This window comes from Linepithema humile, chromosome 4 (assembly GCF_040581485.1).
Source record: "Linepithema humile isolate Giens D197 chromosome 4, Lhum_UNIL_v1.0, whole genome shotgun sequence".
Classification (NCBI taxonomy): Eukaryota; Metazoa; Arthropoda; class Insecta; order Hymenoptera; family Formicidae; genus Linepithema; species Linepithema humile.
Window position 1 is genome coordinate 26,938,449 of NC_090131.1, and position 18,126 is coordinate 26,956,574.

An 18,126-nucleotide genomic window follows, 5' to 3' on the forward strand; every position below is an offset into this window, starting at 1 on the left:
GCAGATTAAAAATGGTCCATTGAAGTATACATTGTCCTCATAGTCATAATAACGAAATTAATTTTGTCGCATATAATATGGATACATGCAATTTCTCGTCGAGGGTGCCTTTTTAGGAAGCTTTTGGAGCTAAATTAAACATTATGCATATGGCAGGTATTCAAACTATATTTCCATAATATACGCTACATTTCGTTATACATTTTTTTTTTTTTCAATTTGTAATTATAATCAAGCGCAAGCTCCACCAAGAAACATTTCGGCACTCCGTAAACTCTTGGTCATTAAAGTCACCTCGTCAAATTCAAGCCATCAACATAATTTGCCATTAGTTTTCATTATATTCCGCGCACATGCATAGTTAATTGCGCCACAATCTGCTTCAATTAACAGTACACAGGTTTACAAGCGATTCCGATTTCCCGCGCCCCTTTTATCGCGCGCGTTAAACGAAGAAAAACGTCGATAAAGCGAGTGTTTTTCTTTGAAGTCTCGACTTAGCTTTGACAATCGGTCGAAAGCGAAATTAATTACATCGACAACGACGCGTGACGCGAACGGTATGTCTCTCCGGGCGTTTTTCCTCGTCTAAAAAACTCTCGGCGGAAACTCAAGGATGCGGGAGAGACAATAATTTTGCCGTTTCGCAGTGCGGAAATAAGTTGGAAATAAGCCTCAGTAATAATTTCGAGGAGACGGACGCGGGGCGGAGAGGAGGGTCGAGAAGTTTTCAAAGGAGAACAAACGCAGCAACGTCGGCGAAAGCGACTTAAGAACACCCGTTCGCTTTTGTATCACTAGCGTGGCTAATTAAATTAACGCTGAATTAATTGTGTCCGCTATAACGCTGAATTAATGCTTCACACAAACGTGTTTACGATATATATGTATATTCGAATAATATTTCTCAGATGATATTATAATAATAGGATGTAGCAGACACAAAATGCACCTTGAAGATTCTAACGAGTCGTTTGTTTTATTTTACAGATCGGTATCAATCCTGGACTATTCGCGGCTTACAAGGGGCATCACTACGCTGGACCTGGGAATCATTTCTGTAAGTTTTATTCTTTCCATATTTTATTCTTCTAATATTCCTTCGTCGATCAAAAGTCACATTAAATCAAAATAACGATCTTAATTAGCAAAATAGATATTGAGTTAATTATTCATTATTACGACTAAATTATCTGCTTTTCAATTCGTATCTTGAACAAAAGCAGCACAATTATGACAATAAATAGGAAGAAAAAAAGAGAGAAAGTGTTTCTTAATAAAAGCGATAAGCTGTGAAGTCATAATAATAAGTGAGAAACGAGCAAAGGAAGAGTCTCGTAGTCGCTGACTGAGTACAACTACTCGGGCATGAATTCGCAATTCGAGTTCCGAACATCCGTATAAACGAGCGCCAATGTGTCCGACAATCGTGGCACTAACGAACCCACACCATTACCATAGTCTTGCAAGCGAGCCTCGCCTTTGCGTCTCGAAGTTTCCGCATAAAATTGCATAACGTTATACTCCGAGCACCGGGAAAATCGAGTGCGCTTTGCGCGCGCGCCTCGTCTTAGGTGCACTTCGAGGAGAGTAATTATCAAGTCAACGAGAAAATCAGAGTCAGTGTAAAAAAAAAAAGGTGAAAGAAGGAGGAGAATGCCAGAAGCGATTATCGCTTAGACCCTGAACTTACAAAAGGTGCAAACAACGGGAAACCGGAGGGTTCACGCACTGCGTATAAAACATAGAATGCGACATATAGATTTAGTAGTAGTCAATTTTCACGTTTTTAATGCATAATCGGAACTTGGACAAATATAACCAGAGGTTGGTAAATAATCTGAAGCGCCCTTCGCGAGCGCGATAAAATCACACGAATCCGGGGAAAGACCGGCGGGAGTTTTGCGACCCCCATGACGCGTTCGAGCCCTCATCTCGCGCTTTTTTCTGCATCGGGAAACACCGGGATCTGAAATCGCGAAAGCCTGCATCGATGAGCACGCAGTAAACGCTGCTGCAACGCGCATAAATCACCCACGGCACGGGCGTAAAAACTACAGCATTATACAGTTATAATATACAGTGCATGCGCCGTACGTACGCCGTGTGTTTATTTTACCGACGTGCTTGCAACGTCGATTAATATATTTTAATATGATTTATATGCGACACAACGGACATAATAAAAATCTTCATCAATTTCATGCAAAAGCGCGGGAAAAGTGTGTCGAAATAATTGGGTCCTTTGTGTCACGCATCCCGCGTGACTTGACAATTTTTCTATTAAAAATAGAAAACTATTAATCAGTCAAAAATTCATAAAATATAATTCAACAGTGAAATGTGTAAAACATGTTTGAGCATGCGATGTAACACGAAATTTATAAAATACACGGGACACAAATAGCAAAATGCAAAATTTCAAGCATGTTTAAATGAAATAAAAGCAATCCGATAGTTGGCCCGTTAATCAAAAGGGCTAATTGTTCCGCTGGAAATTTCTGTTTAAACAAAATCGGTTTCCCTGCCTTTCTTGGATTCGTGCGCAGCTTGATCAGGCGATGAATAACAATCACTCCGGCTATCTTCGATGCAACTGCCGAAGCGCACGCACGCACGACAAGCACGCGCGTATTAATGCGCCCCCATGCACGGCGTATCGCTGCCGGGGCCCCCGATTTACGTGTACCTGCACGAGTCCGCGCGCTTATCAGCGCGGTGGGCGCGCTGTACGCATACAACATGCTTAATGTAACGTAGCGTAATATATAATATAAACGCGCGGCTACCTGCAGGTTTACGCGCCCGATTATTGCACTGCCATAATAGCCGGAGGCGTTTGCTTTCGGCCGAGCGTACCGCGATCAAATATTTGCCCGTGCCAACGTAATGACAATATAAGATATCGGGGAACGTAAGTAAATTCAGGTGCGGTACTATTAATTATACATTGTTAATAACAATACACTGTTAATAATAAGCGCGACAATTGCGACCGTTAATATTTGATTTGTGCGGGCACAAATAAACGGAGACACACTGTCCAAATAGAGATAGATGCATTATATAATTGCAGTTGTGCGGCGCGACCCTTATAATCCGGATGTACCGAAAGCCGAACTGTGTCAAGAGTACACGCGCGTTAACTTCTTCGTCTTTTAATGGAATTATCAATTAAATCGCCCCTTAATCCTCTCATCTTCGTCCGCTGCGGCGAAAAAATTCCAAAAGTTTTCTCCCCGATCTCCCAGATTTTCATCCATATTTCACGGCTGTTTTGACTTTTTTTTATAGCTTTTTGCTATTTTTACCAATCACTCCCCGGGTTTTCTCTGACTTGCAACAACTCTGATAACCCCGCGAATTAAACGGACCTTTACGCGAGCGGAAACTGCAATTTTCACGCGCATTCACATCCGTTTCTTATGCACGCAATTTCCGATGCGTGCAGACTGACACGGCGCACGCGCGACTATACCCCGTGCGTGCGTGCATCCGCTCGGGCTTTAAATAAACAATTTTCGCGCTAACAGCCTGGCCGATGCCTATTACCTACGCATGCCTCCCGCGGCGCCTGTGTACGCAGCACCGCTTATACAGGGTGTTCGAGAACCAGCGCCGCTTCTGCGATTTAAGAAATTTTCGATTATCGCGAAATAGAATCTTTCGTGAAAATTTAAGCGGACAATACCTTTCTCACACAAGTTTTGCATTTTTTACATCAAGACGCGGAAAGATTTCTCCGCGTGAAATTAATAACATTTTTTTCGACCAATTATAAACTTAGATCACGTTTGCATATTTGTTGAAGAAAATCTCAATCATAGATCTTTCGCAGATAGAAGGCAGCGGTACCGGGACACCCGTTAGCTACACGCAACCCCTACTGCTCGCGTGTGTCACGGGCACGCGCGCGTATGGCATATATACGTACTTATACATATATGCATATACACATATATATATATAAATATATATACATATATATACACACATATATATACGCCACGGTGAAGTTAGGTGCACGCCGCTGGATTTTCCAGGGTTTTCCCAGGGTTGCGGTAGAGCGTTGAACCGGGTGGAGGGTGGGCGACGTGTAAGGGTGGAAGGGAGAGCAGCAGCGAGCGAGCGCATGGTGGTGGCTGAGGCGGGCGACGGGAGGCGGCGGTGGATGAGGAGGTGGAGGCAGTGCTGGGGTAGGGGGTAAAGAGAGAGCGAGATGGACAGACGGACGGAGTGAGAGAGGGAGTGCGCGGCGAGGGAGGGAGAAACTATAATGAGTGGTGCGCACGAGGGAGAGCGGGATAAAAAGGGGGATAGGGGGTGGCAGCGTTGGCGAGGAGGGCGGCTGGGCGGAACGGGGGAAAAAGCAGGGTTGGTACAGGGGTAAAAAGGTTGGAAGCTGTGGCAACTGCCGCGGTGGTGGCGGCGGAGAGAAAGGGAGGGATTCTGCTCGCTGCGGACGGCGGAGGAGGGGGCGGGGTGGCGAGGGGGGATGGATCGAGCACGACGGGTCAATTTGAGTATCCGGGGGTGCATGGGGGATGAGAAGGGGGGAGTTGGCGGAGGGCCGGCGGGCGTGCGGACGCATGGTCCAGGGGGCCTAAAGGCAGTAAACGTCGAAAAATCCGACCGCGTTCGGGCCGTTCGATGGCTCGGAAGAGGGTCGAAGCCGCGATCGACCATTACAACGCGCGAGTCGAGTATCACGCGCGTCGTGCACCGGTGGTGCGCGCGGTGTAACGTCGAGAGACCACATATATCGGGGATAGGGGCGAAACACACACGCGGGAAGAGAGAAAGAGAAAGAGAGAGAGAGAGAGAGATAAAGAGGAAAGAGAGAGAGAGGGTGAGAGAGAGAGCGAGAGCGAGAGAGCGAGAGAGAGGGTGAGTGCGAAAGAGAGAGACGCGGCTCTTTTCCGTAATTTCGGGGTGAGCCGGTAGGGTCGATTAACGGGGCCGTGATTCACCCGTTAGATCGGTAAGGAGGAAGTACGCTCGCTCGCGCGCCGCGGACCCGCGCGATTAACGCTTCGATCGCTGCTTCCTTAATCCCCGCAGTGGAGTTCTCGAAATAAGTGTTTCACCTTGTTGATTCTCGTGATGATTTTTCGTCTCGGAAGATGAAACCGTTTCTCCCAGTGTAAACTTCCCTCTACCTCTCCATCACTTCTGTGAAACTGTCCGACAAATTCGCACACGCTCGACGGGAGTGCGCAGGACAACGACACACCGCGGATGTATAACGCTCACGTCGTATTCTTCAAGGAATTATAATCATGTGAGAGAAATATATATTTCTATATCTGTCTTGCGCGTCTTCCTCGTCATAAAACAATCTACGTGTGACGCAGATCTGTTTAACGTTAAAGAAATTCAATTATGTATATTAAATCATTAAGTGGAAGTTATAATTAGGATTTAAAGTTCAGCAAAGTTCGCGGATTATAATTGCGGCTGCTCGTTAATTCATACACTCTTGACGAAACTTCATTCATATTTCTACTTCGGCGTTTCCTTCTGTTACTTTTTTTGCACGCGCGCGCGCACCCTTTATCACCTCATATTCTTCTTAGTGCGTCGCTGTGATACGTTAAGCGTAAACTAGTTCCGCGGCATTCAAATTCAAATGCACTCGGGCTCGTTCCATGCTGGCGAATCTGTTACACGCATTTGTCCGGTTCAACACCGATGTACCGTATTTTACAATGTGTTATAATCATGTTACCACAATGTTGCTGCAGATAACATACGCATCGTGAAACGCTCGTCCGCGGATATATAATACAATCCATTTGCAGCAACACACAGGATGTCTCAGAACTATCGCGTTTCAATTTCTATGACAAATTTAAAAGAGCTTTCCTCCTGGTAAAAATTTGAGCAGCTTGCCGCATTAAATATTTCGATTAATTAAGCCTTAAACTTCTCTTCAGCCAAAGTTCGCTTAAAATTAAGTAAAAAATAAGATTTCGTTATCTGCTTCCGTCATTGAAACTCAACGCGCCAGGAACTTTCTAATTTGCAATGTTAAATAGCTTCCTAATTAGATCTTCTTCCTAAATTTTCGCTCAGAGAACCTTTACTCCTAATTCTAAACTCGGTAAACTGTAGTTAAGAGCGAGATGTGGTACTTTGCAGATATCCCGTGTAAACAACATACATAACGTTAAAATTGTACGCTAAACTTGGAAAATTCTCTATGAAAACTCCCATCTCTGCAATCCATAATGTCTTCATTCATCTGCGAATTATTAATTATGCCACAAGTGCTGACGCGGTTACTCGAAACGTGTAAATATAAAGGATTCCGATTAAGATTTTGTCCTCGCACCCGCGGAGTCGCGTGCATATTTGATTGAATGTAACCCGCGCAAGACATCCCGGCAAAGTTTCGAACTTCCCACCCGCGAACTCGAGAACATCTGAAAACGGGTTAAGGGTCGGAAGTTTCGCGCCGCCGCTCGCCCGCGCGCGCAGTTTATATCTCCCGGAATGTGTTGAAGGGGAAAAAGTTTCTCCTCGGTACGGACGCAACTGGTTCGTCGAAGATTTCCCCGCCGGCGACGATGTGATTCCGCGCGAATTGCTGAACGCGTCACGTCGCGCCGCCGCGTCGCTTCGCGCGATTATCATCTCGGGAAGCTTTCTGCTGATTACGACACCGTATTCCAACATCTTTGCCCAAATTACTTAAACTGTAGCTCTCTAAATTAGAAAGAATACCGCGCACGATATTTTCATAAAATATTCTCAGTCGCAAGAAAAAGCAACCTAATTTTCAAAATCGCTTTAATGCACGACATAAATTTAAAGTTGTGTTTTGAACAACGATAAAATTACTATTGATGAAAATGTGACTACTCTTATGTATTACAAATATTAATATAAATTTACTAATAATTGATATGTAATTAATGGTAATAAATCAGAGTTGGAAAGAAAATTATATAATTACATAATACTATTTATAATAATTCGTGTAATTGCATTATTTAATTGATTTCTTCCAAAATGATTGGCTTGTGTATCCTACGCCCATTATTTTAATTATAATGTTGAATTACAAGTATATTTTTTATGATATGAATTCTGTACACCACTCCTCCCCTCCAACTCGGCGCAGCGCTGAACCACGACACTTTCGAGGTGATCTAAGATTACGCCCGAAGGCGCAAACAGAGAAACTCTTTCTCTCTCGCAATCGATTGCGCGACCCAATCTACCGGGAGATTTTTTCGCACAATGCAAAATGTGCGCAACGGGTAGTTTCGTGAATATTTCATCCTCGCAAATATTTCCGGCGTATTGTTGACTTCGCTGTGAACTATGCTTTTATTATTCCCGCATGATTTGTGAAAAAAAAAAAATCGGCAAATGGAAAACCAAACGAGACGCGTTCCGGAAGATTTTGCTTTTGTCGCGCGCAAATATTTCTTTGCCAGTGACGGACGTCGAACGCACACGCGACGTACTCTCGTAGGGCAGTATATTCGGTCGATGACCCACTTCGCGCGCGCGAAGTTACTCGGACGGCACCAAAATTGAACTTGATTGATCGACTTTATTATTTAGCCCTGTCAACCGCATTCTGCAGCTGGAATTTAAATCGCGCTAAAATCGGAGACGGTGCTCTCGTAATCCGTTCATTATTATAAATATCTTAATTTATAGGAACTACAAAAAGTCACTGCAAATGAGAGAATTAATTATTAAAAGCCCATTTGTCAACCACGAGCATTATCTTAAAAATAATATTATTATTATTTAGAAAATTCAATGATTCGAGTAGAATAAAATGCATAATTGATATGCATTATGTCACCAACGTCAGTTATAATTATATGAAAATTTAATTAACTACAATCCAGAATGATTCACATCTCGGAAGATTGATATATAAATCATTTCTTCCGCGAAATCATAATTTCGCACATTGTTATGTAAATTTCTTTGGAAATCTTTGTCCTTACATTGAACCGCGAATTCATTACTTAACATCTCGTCAATTACCTTCATTGTCCCTGCGAAACGAGTCACTATAATAAAGCTCGTCTATAACAAGATAATTCTCTACAATTTGACAAGTCTCCGTCGCATCTCATTTAACTTTTCAAGAAACGCCGCCGAATAGTTTCGTTCGTTCGTTCGTTCGTTCGAGAGAGAGAGAGAGAGAAGGCGCAATGCATCGCGAAGCGATCCCGTGACGAATCGCGGCTCCGTTTCGCTCGTTGTCGTCGTCATCGCCTCTCGAAAGTCTCGGCGGAGGAAAAACTTTTTCTCGGCCAAAGGCGCTCGTCGATCGAGACGGCGGTGGCGGCGGCTGTTTGCGACACGGTACGGCACTCGGGGGCACTCGGTCGCCGACCCAATTCGCCATCGGCGATGCCGGGAGGGAGAGAAAGAGGAGGTTTTTCGAACGGTGCGCGAAAGTTGAACGTGACCGGCGAAACTTTTCGTGGTCGTGCCAAGCCAAGTCTCTCGCGACGCGACGCGACGCGGCGTACACAAGCGCGCACAGGTCGGCTGTGCGAACCGAACGACCACCCTCGCCCTCGACGGCGACCTCGACCCCCGCAGGTCCAACTTGTTGTAAGAGACCCTCGGAGAGTTGGCCGTGCGCCGCGACCGACCTAACGAGGGTAACTAGCCGGCGTTACCGAGGGAAATATTGGCCGCGCGCGAATCGTCCGCGACAGCTGCGCGAAATCGCAGGGTCGCTCGGAGGTAAAGCCGTCCTTACTGCTTCGCAAGTCTGAGTTGAAATTATTTGCAGTCGTACTGTGTGTGTCGTACTATAATCCAAATTAATACAGATAAATCTGAAAATAATTTCGTTTCACGAATCCGAAAATATTATATATTCGAAAGTTTGTTCAATCGAAAAAAAAAAAATGGACAATTTTTAAAATATCGTATCCTCATCACCGATTATAATTTTTCAATGCAGTTATATCCCGCAATTTTTGAACCATGGAGAAATAATGCGATAGCTTTATATTATTAGAGAAAATACATTGTATTACATATCGTGGATGATTGGATAAAATGTGTATTCAATAAAATGCACGTATGTATTTAATGAAATGTTCAAAACAAACGTAATGAATAATGGCTAATTGCATTTTACAACTTTTAAAATTGTGTTAAATCTATAATCTACAAAGCACGGACTAATATATTATGAATACGTATCTCCGGAGGCGTATTATACTTGTGCAGCACGTATGCGCAATAAATCTAAGGAAAATTGTGCGCGTTTAAGTGCAAGATACGCGGAATAATATCTCTCCTGACAACGTTATCAATGTTTCACGAGTCGTACGCATCGCAGCGCAGTAGACAACGATGGTGCACGCACACGCTTTAAAATTGTATTTTTATACTTTTTTTTCACAGCGATGTGTTTCGAAATAAAAGTTTCGAGTCGAATTCGCTTCCATATCAATTCGGGGGAGTGTTTTCACACAAATATAAAACATTTTACTTTTTTATCGCTTTCAACCGATCCAGATTGTCGTGTGGTTATTTTATAACCGCCGTATATATACACGCGCAGCAATCCTTTACCCGAGCCGGCCGTCGCGTTCGATAGTTCACGGCACTCGGTCGAAGTTTTCTATCGGAGAAACTTTTTTCCCGACGAGAAGAGCGTTCTTAAGGGGTCATGACATCGCTCGGAGCTTTCGCACCGAGATTATCCTCCCCGCCGCCTATCGATAATCGATTATGCGAGCCGATGGTCGCACGTGAGAACCTCAAGGCTGATGTTACACGTGAAGTACAACGGGAAACACAAACTGTTCTCGGCCTGCTGCCGCTGCTGTTGTTGTTGTTGTTTTAGAGTGACGTTAGATGATAACGACCCACATAACGGATAAAACTTGTGCAATATTTTATTTGAGCTTTCTTCTCGCGCTTCTCGCATTACTTTGCTAATGGAGGTAGAAAGTTTTTAGGGAAAGTTGATCGATCGTACTTTTTCGCTATTCAAGATCAGAAATAAAAAAAAAAAAACAAAGTTTTGCCACAAGAGAAGTTTCTTGTTCGCTTCAATTATGCACGATCCCTGAATCTTTTAATATTTCACACATGTCAGTTGTCGCGCTTCACCTGTGAAACTTATTATGAGAAAGATTTTATCACATTCCGCGAATAACCTCTTCGTGTCTCATTGCAATCGTAACGAAATCTTGCATATAATCTAATGCATAATCCGATTCCGTATCACGACACGTTTATGTAGCCGAATCAAATTATGCCGCATAATACCGAATTTCACATGGAATAAATCTAGCTAATGCGAATCAATTTTTATTACTTCTGACGAGTTTAGCGACAAAGTTTTGCATTATTTTGTCAAAGTAAAGGACTAATTCGAAATTCCATGAAAAGAGAACTTGTTATTCTATCTTTACATTGCGCAAAAGTGAAAGATTGATAGAAAAAAGAACGAAAGCGATACATTCGATATACATCCGATACGTCATAGTTGCTAATCAATAAGTCACGTTCTATTTATGCGAGCGCATAAAGACGCTTCGGTAATTTCAATTTTCCCAGGCGCGATGATAAATCTTTCACGAGGTGCACGACGCGTAATTGCCCAGCGGCATATAAAACGATACGCCGCCGGTAAATTAAATCGTAAGTGGAAAGTAGTTAAGGTTCGCCATTCGTCGCGCGCGCGCGGCTCAGACGGTGGATGAAGTGATTATTGTCGGAATGCGGTCAGGCGGGTATACGGAGAATGAGTACTCGCGGGTACACTTCGTTTCCCGTGTTTTCTTTCTCTGTGATTCGGGTAATTTATCGTCGTAACAGCAAAGAGAGGAGAGTAAACCGCCGGCCGTGCGGCTGCACGCGTCGGGTATACCGTGTATAATCCCGCTAAACGAAAGGAAACGTAAGCAAACCGTCGAGCTGCGATCCATTGAGAATTTATATGCGGATTTATTGGTCATTATCGTGACCACCCGGACCGGTTGCGCGCGACTATTGACATAAACAGATACACGAGAGATAATAATTAGAGCTATAATGTATTGAAATTAATTGCGATGGGTGATAAAGCTTAACGCTGTTTAGACGAAAGAAAAAGCGATTACACGCGTGTCAACTTGTCATCGTGTTAATGTTTATACCCTTCGCGCATTCTTATTTCATACTTTTGCTATTAAAAATTATTACATACAAAATAAAAAGATGTTTACATTGTGTATTAAATATGGAAATTATTTGTATTATTCGAGTCGTACGGAATCAAGTCGAACATCACAAATTTGCTAGGCGAAGCAGAAGGCTGCTTAACATCTTCTCACTTCATACTTTCAGTAATGCAAAATGAGCAACCTTTGTGGCGCAACTGACATAATATTGACTATGCGAAGATCGGCGTAGTCAGCTAAACGTGAAGAGGGATGCAAGTAGCGATGGCGATGACACCCTCGCGTGAAGTATCGACTACTTGCAACACGTGTTGCAATCTTTCACAATCTCTCACATCTTACACTTAACAGCAGTACGATTAATCTCTTCGCCTTGAAATAACAGGTCTATTCTATTTGTTCAAAAACTTTTGAAATGGAGAATAATGTTTGAGAATAACGGCTTCAACTAGAAAAGTATCGTTTCGTACAACGCCAAAATGCGTCATAGGGTTAATGCGATGTCCGCGGGGCTACGTCGCGACATTCTACCCGTGGCGCTCGCTCGCGCTTCGCTCGAGTATTGCGAGTGGATATTGCTTCGAGGGCCATCACTAGACGCAAGACCGTCCTTTGGCGGTCGGTTGCCGTAGGTGGCAACGAAGGAGGTGGCGAAGAAGGAGGAGGGTAGTATAGGTATAGGTATAGGTTGAGGCTACACGACAGCGTAGTGGTAACTATAATGAGTGGCGGTTGTGTGAGTGAGCTGTGGGAAAGAGAGAGAGAGTGAGGATGAGGGACGAGAACGAGGGGATGCGCGAGGGCGAGGGGGGTTGGGTCGAGCAAGGGCGAGAGATGGGCGAAGGGTGCCGCGTTGGATGGCGAGGAGAGTGAAGGGTCCGGGGGGGAGGGCGGGAAGGGCGAGTGTGGGAAAACGTGTAGCCTCAGCCTCCACCCTTTTCCACCCACCGACCACCCTGCCGCTGCTGCTCGGTCCAAGAGGGGCGGAGGAGGACGAAGAGGAGGAGGAGGAGGTGGTGGGCGGACAGGGAGGACAGGGGGTGGATGGAGGGTGGCGAGCAGGAGGAAAAAGGGAACTCGGGGAACGGCCGAGGGGGGCACGGTGAAGGGAGAGGGGTTGTCGCACGCCTATCCGCTCGATAGCAGCTTACAGTCCGTACACGTTCGCTACCTCCCTAGAATTTCGTGCCTTGTGTCTCTTTTTCCCGTCTCCCCTTTCGAAATTTCGTACGAAAAAAGCCCCCCCCCCCCGTCACTACGCGAATGCATACAACGCTGAGATTTCAAACCCGGTCGCCGCCCGGATCTTATTTCCGGAGATTTACGGGAGCGTCTTTCTTTCTCGAGCATGATTCAACATGATTCACTCAAGTTAAAGATATAAAACTTGAACTTTTTCTTATCGTTGTTATTTCAGCTAACTTGAATTAAATCATTAATTTTATTCTCCATACTTTTATTTTACATTTTAGCTATAATTTAGAAAAGGAGAATACGAAATCGGCAAACCAGAGGCTATTTAAGTCACTTGCTTAATACGATCAAATCTTTCCCCAAGTAAAACAGAAGATGGCGATAAAGTGCTCAAGGATGTGTTAGATGGACAGTAGGTTAGGGTTATTCGAAGGGCTTGAAGAGTGTTCAGAAGGAAAGCACTATGTTGGCTATCGAATGACGATTATACACAGGAAGCGCTCGTTTCTTACCGTCGGCGCCTTTGTGAAACTGTATCTCATTGTGTCTCGGATAACAGAGACGTCGGTGGAATTACTGTGAGACGCAGGGCGGACCCTAGCGAGCGTCGCGTCGCTGAAGATCTCCCGCTTGAATCGTCCCGGAAGGACGTTTCTCCCTATTATCTCGTTTTAACAGCCGGACGCGCGGGCTCGCATCGGACGAGGCGAGTCGCTTCAAAGTCGTGCGCGCGAGCAGCGACCGAATTCGCATAACGCCGAGCCGCGGCCTCGCTCTCAGCGCGTTTTTAATTAAAAAATATCCTCGGCCGTGTGCGCGTGGGAGCACAAAAACTGAAATTACTCGGAGAAGCGGCGACGACACCGAGCGGGAGAAAGGAAAGGAAAAAAAAAAAAAAAAAAAAAAAGGAGACACCCGGCGTCTTGAGACTTTCGCGCGCGGGGATATCATTAAGCACACCTGGATGTAATACGTGCTCGTTCGCAAATTGTGGCACTGAGATATACCCGCCGCCTTCTCTTCCCTCCTCCCCCGTGCCCTTTTTCCTCGCACCTTCATCGAGACACAGGCGGCGAAGAGAAAAGAGAGAAACGTCAGAACGCTCGACCGTTTCCTAGGTCGCCGCCGACGGGTCTTCGTCCTGGAAAACCCTGAAAATTGATTTTCCAGGCGCGGTCTCCCGCGTTACCCACGCACAGGTCTCTCTCGGTTGCATCGATTTTCACCTGGCTTCTCCCCTGCCCGCCACCCTCATCTCACTCACTCTCTATCTCTCTCTCTACCCCCATCGTGTATATCCCTCCTCTCCCTTGCTCTCTCTCTCTCTCTCTCTCTCTCTCTCTCTCTCTCTCTCTCTCTCTCTCTCTCTCTCTCTCTCTCTCTCTCTCTCTCTCTCTCTCTCTCTCTCTCTCTCTCTCTCTCTCTCTGTTCTCTTTCTCTCTCTCTCTCTCTCTCTCTCTTTCTCTCGTTCTCTCTTGTCCTCTCGTTCTCTCTTTCTCTCTTGCCGCCGCCTCGTTGCTCACCGCCGCCACCAACTCAAACCGTTCATTCAGAATCCAAGAGGAAAAAAAGGAACGAAAATCTAGGTCAATGGAGGTTTGAGAAATTTGCGATAGTCGCAGCCACCACCGTTCGTTGCGGCTCCGCCGCTCGCGCGAGCGGCCAGCGAGGAAGATCGTCCGTGTCGATTTCACGCCGTTCCGAGCGCGAATATACTCGTCGATCGAGGAATTCGCGCGTTTGATAAAGCGCAGAGGCTAACAATGCTCGTTGGATTTCACCAACGGTGATTAACATGTGTGCCGGAAGTGAGATAGATTTATATGGATCTGTATAGAGCGTTCATAAATTTATGATGCGATAAAAAAATAGCGGCGTCGTGTAAACTGAAATTATATTTAATAAACATAAATGGCGTTATGTATATTGAAAATCATTTCCTTGTCTAACGGAAAGCCTCGGTATAGGTTGGCGAAAGGAAAAGTTGGAGGAAGAAATCGCGATTATTTATTTTGCTGGCGTCACAAGTTCTTACACAATTGCGAACAATCCGCGTATAATTGTAACGATTTAGCGGTCGTTCAGATTATGAATTGTACATTTCGCACTAAATGATAGCCGGGATTGTTGCGGTTCCCTCGCGTGTCGTTGCCGTTGCCTGGAAATGAAGAAGGAGGGTCGAGTTGCCATGCATTAGAAAAATATCAAGAGCGATATTTCTTCCCGACCGTGTTGTTCGCCGCGCCTCTCGTGCCGAGTACGAGATCCCCGGAGGAGGGTGGGGTAGAAATGGGTGAGAAGAAAAATGCGATACGGAAGGTCCTGTTGCGCTCTCTGATGCCCGGAACTCCATAAAACGAGTTAAGTCGGACGTACCGCGGCCCGAAAGTTCGGAAAGTTTGGCGCGACGCGAAGAGTTTTGACTGCTGTATCGTAACCTGGAGTTTTTAAATCATTTTAAAGCCAAGAAAATACTTGTTGCGGATATCCTCGGAGACCCATTTAATTCTGTTGTGTGTTTCTATTTTCTTCGTAAAGAAAAAAAGCTAACTGAATTCTTAATTATATTCTTGAATGTGAATTATTTCCAACAGATCACGTAAAATATATTTGGGATTATTATTGTAGAAAATGAATATATATGGGCGAAAGGAAACTGGAGTATATGGATTTATGGAGAATTACAATTGCAATTAATATTTCCTACGATTGTCAGCGGATATCGGTTATGTGATTACTTCGTGATACTAAATAAAATCATACTAAAATTAATTATTCGAATATTTTCGGTTTTCAGATTGGAAATATTATCTTCAGATCTCATATATTGTATATTGATTATGTATCGAGTTGCATCATGGTTCAGAGATATCCATTAATAAAAATATGCGGTAAAAATATATACGTAAATAATTTACGAAAACTAATGGTTCCATTACAGAGAAATATTTGCATTAATATTAATATTTATGACATGTATCCTCGCACATTTTCGCATTTTTATTTGTGGATTTATCAGATGTTTAAAAAATTTAAATATCTCTTGCATCTTTTTATTTTTATATTGACGATTAAATGCATCTTTAAAACTGATATTATTAATGCGTTAGTCACAACAATTTTCAAAAATAGTAACTTGGCAATAACTTTCCGATAACTTAGCAGTAATAACATAACATGTGAACCAGAATACCGTTTTATAGAGGCATAACTCAAAAAGAATGCCCGTAACAGAAGTGTTTTACGTTTTTGGCTGTTCTTTTCCGCTCGGGAGATTCTCAAATTTCCCATAAACAACCGCAATTTCTCAGCCGCGGAAAAAATCTCGTGCCCGAGATCGCGTAGGATTTCACGTTCCACACCGATTACGTCCGTATCAGAGACGAATCACAATTTACAGACGGCCCCGACCGATCGGGCGGCGCGGCGCGGAAACAAGCGCATTTGCTTTCCATCGGCGTATAGGAAAACACACTTTTCACACCCTCGCTCGAAACACCATAAAGCACCCGGTGAAGCGGGAAGGTCGAGCGAAGTCAAGTTGGGTTAGGTTAGCGTCGTGAATGACGGAGGAGGGTCGCATTTCGCCCCGATAAAGTTTGTTCGATCGGCCGTTAGTCTCCTTCTTATGGTCCCGCGCGCCCCCTCGTCGCGACGAACTTTAAACCACGAGTAAGCTCGCGAGTATTGCTCATCAGCAGTGCAAACATTTCTGCGAGATATTTTTAAGTCCTCGATAAAAGAAAAGACACGTAGATAAAAGAAACATAAGTAACTGAGATGCACTAAAGTTTCTATTAAAAATATGATTTTAACTGAATTCACACGCGTTCAGTTGGCTTTTCATTCAAGTTCTTCTTACCGCTTAAATTTTAGAATCATATTTGTTACGAATGAATCTACAATCTTTTTTTTTTTCATCAAGAAACAAAAATTCTGGCCGAGTTTGGGACTGCAATCTCCGTAATTTAGAGCCGACATTACACACACGCGCGTGCGGTTCGTGCCTTTTCCCGCGGACTTGGAGGTCGGGCACGTTGCACCGGAAAGCGTGCAACGGCCGCGGACGAGCGTTTAACTTTGTTCCGAAGTTCTCCAAGGTCGTGCCGACGCGGCGCGCGCCCGTTGTAGGTCGGTGCCACTGGAGTAAAGCGGCGAGAGAGAATTTCCCGAGGCCGCGTCATAAATCTCTATCTACTGCCGGGGGTAAACGCTCGCGGGATAGACTTTGGCGACGACTGTAATTTCGCGCCACCGGGGTGTTGTCTCGCCCCCACGTGTACGCGAAACACGTGTGGACGTCTCTGTGTGCGCGCCCGCACTGTGAAGCGGTAAAAGATTTATCTGGTCCGTTTTCTTGTGCGCGAAGGGACGCTTATTGCTTCGGCGTTGCGGCGTTTCTCGATAATAAATTTATTATCGACGTGGCGCAAACGCGGAAGGGTTTTAATTTTAAACGTTTTTATTGCCTTTTTTAAATGTTAACCTTTAAATAGCCGCACGGTAACTAAGGGACTTTACTCTTCACGCTCGCCACTATTACACAAGAAGGGGGAAACTTTGTATTTTTATTTTCTGATATACTTCAAAATAATCAAATTGTGTAATACGATCGTATATTATTTTGCAGATATCTCGCCTTGCAACATAAATAACATTTCTATATTTGCATATTTTAATTAGAGTTGAGCTTCAATCTCCAAGTCATTGCAATATGTGATTAGCATAGCATGTAAGATATTTAACTGTGCGACAAGGCGTAACGCGCAAAGAGATTACAGAGGGACTTGAACGTGTAAATAATTCATTTGTAGTCACCGAAGCAACTTCCAGGAGCGGCGAGAGCAATTATTTCTGACCGCGCGCGGACGGAACAAGGTGAACTCTCATATAATCCAACTTTATGCGGCAAAGTAGAAAGAACCGACCAACCGCGCCTGACCCGAACTGTTTAATCCTTTCCCGCCGTTTCCACCTTTGTAACACTTGTGCTCCGCCCGGCAAAGCGTCGCCGTTAGCATTTAGCCGCCAAATTGTCGCGATAATGCACCATGCAGTTTCGCGGAAACGTCGAAAACAAAACTCCCGGCGGATTACTTAACAACAAGCAACTTACTCGCTCATCCGGGGCGGCCGTAAAAACGATCGTTTGAATTTTCCGCACACATTGCTGATCTGCATAATCGCGGGAAAATCGGCGAGAGTGCCTTTTGAATGTCGGCGTTAAGCGCCGTGTTTGCTTTCGCGATACGAAATAAACGATCGCGCGCGTTTGCCAAGCATTCATACGTCAATATTTAGAACGAATTGTCGTCCGTACGATTTACCGTTGTTTGTATGCTATTTATACGCGCTATTTATTATTTATACAATGGAAATTTACGATTCGCAACGCTAATTGACGCTCGCTGCTGTTATAACATTCAAGCGGTCAACCGCTAATCGTTTGTGCATCTTGCACGAGATTAATTTATATCTTCATGAAAGTAGAACTTTCTCTCTGTATTTGCATTTTTTATATAATTTGACGTAAAGATAAGCAATCGTACAATATATCCCAATTTGGCCTCGCTGCGTCTCTCATCGCGCAGAAATAATAAAAGAATGCAGAAATAATAATAGAATGCCAATAACTTAATCTCTATTTAAGAATGCTTAGCATTGTTACCATTTAAGAGTGACAGTAATTGGATCAATTATTTGCAAAACCGGATAAACAAAATTCAATCTTTGAACAGCTACTTAAAATAAAAGGCTTTTTATA

General features: G+C 44.2%; 2 protein-coding genes across 4 annotated transcripts in view; one reads left to right on the forward strand and one right to left on the reverse strand.

Moving 5' to 3' along the window:
- The window catches only part of LOC105671755 (uncharacterized), a 139,632-nt gene that overhangs the window by 99,532 nt on the left and 21,974 nt on the right, over positions 1 to 18,126 (reverse strand). The gene's annotated exons all lie outside the window — the stretch shown is intronic.
- The window catches only part of Tdg (Thymine DNA glycosylase), a 109,328-nt gene that overhangs the window by 78,278 nt on the left and 12,924 nt on the right, over positions 1 to 18,126 (forward strand). For both annotated transcript variants that reach the window (XM_067353019.1, XM_067353020.1), the window contains one exon: positions 991 to 1,060. In XM_067353019.1, the coding sequence (XP_067209120.1) occupies positions 991 to 1,060 (70 nt within the window). The remainder of the gene's footprint in view (positions 1 to 990; positions 1,061 to 18,126) is intronic.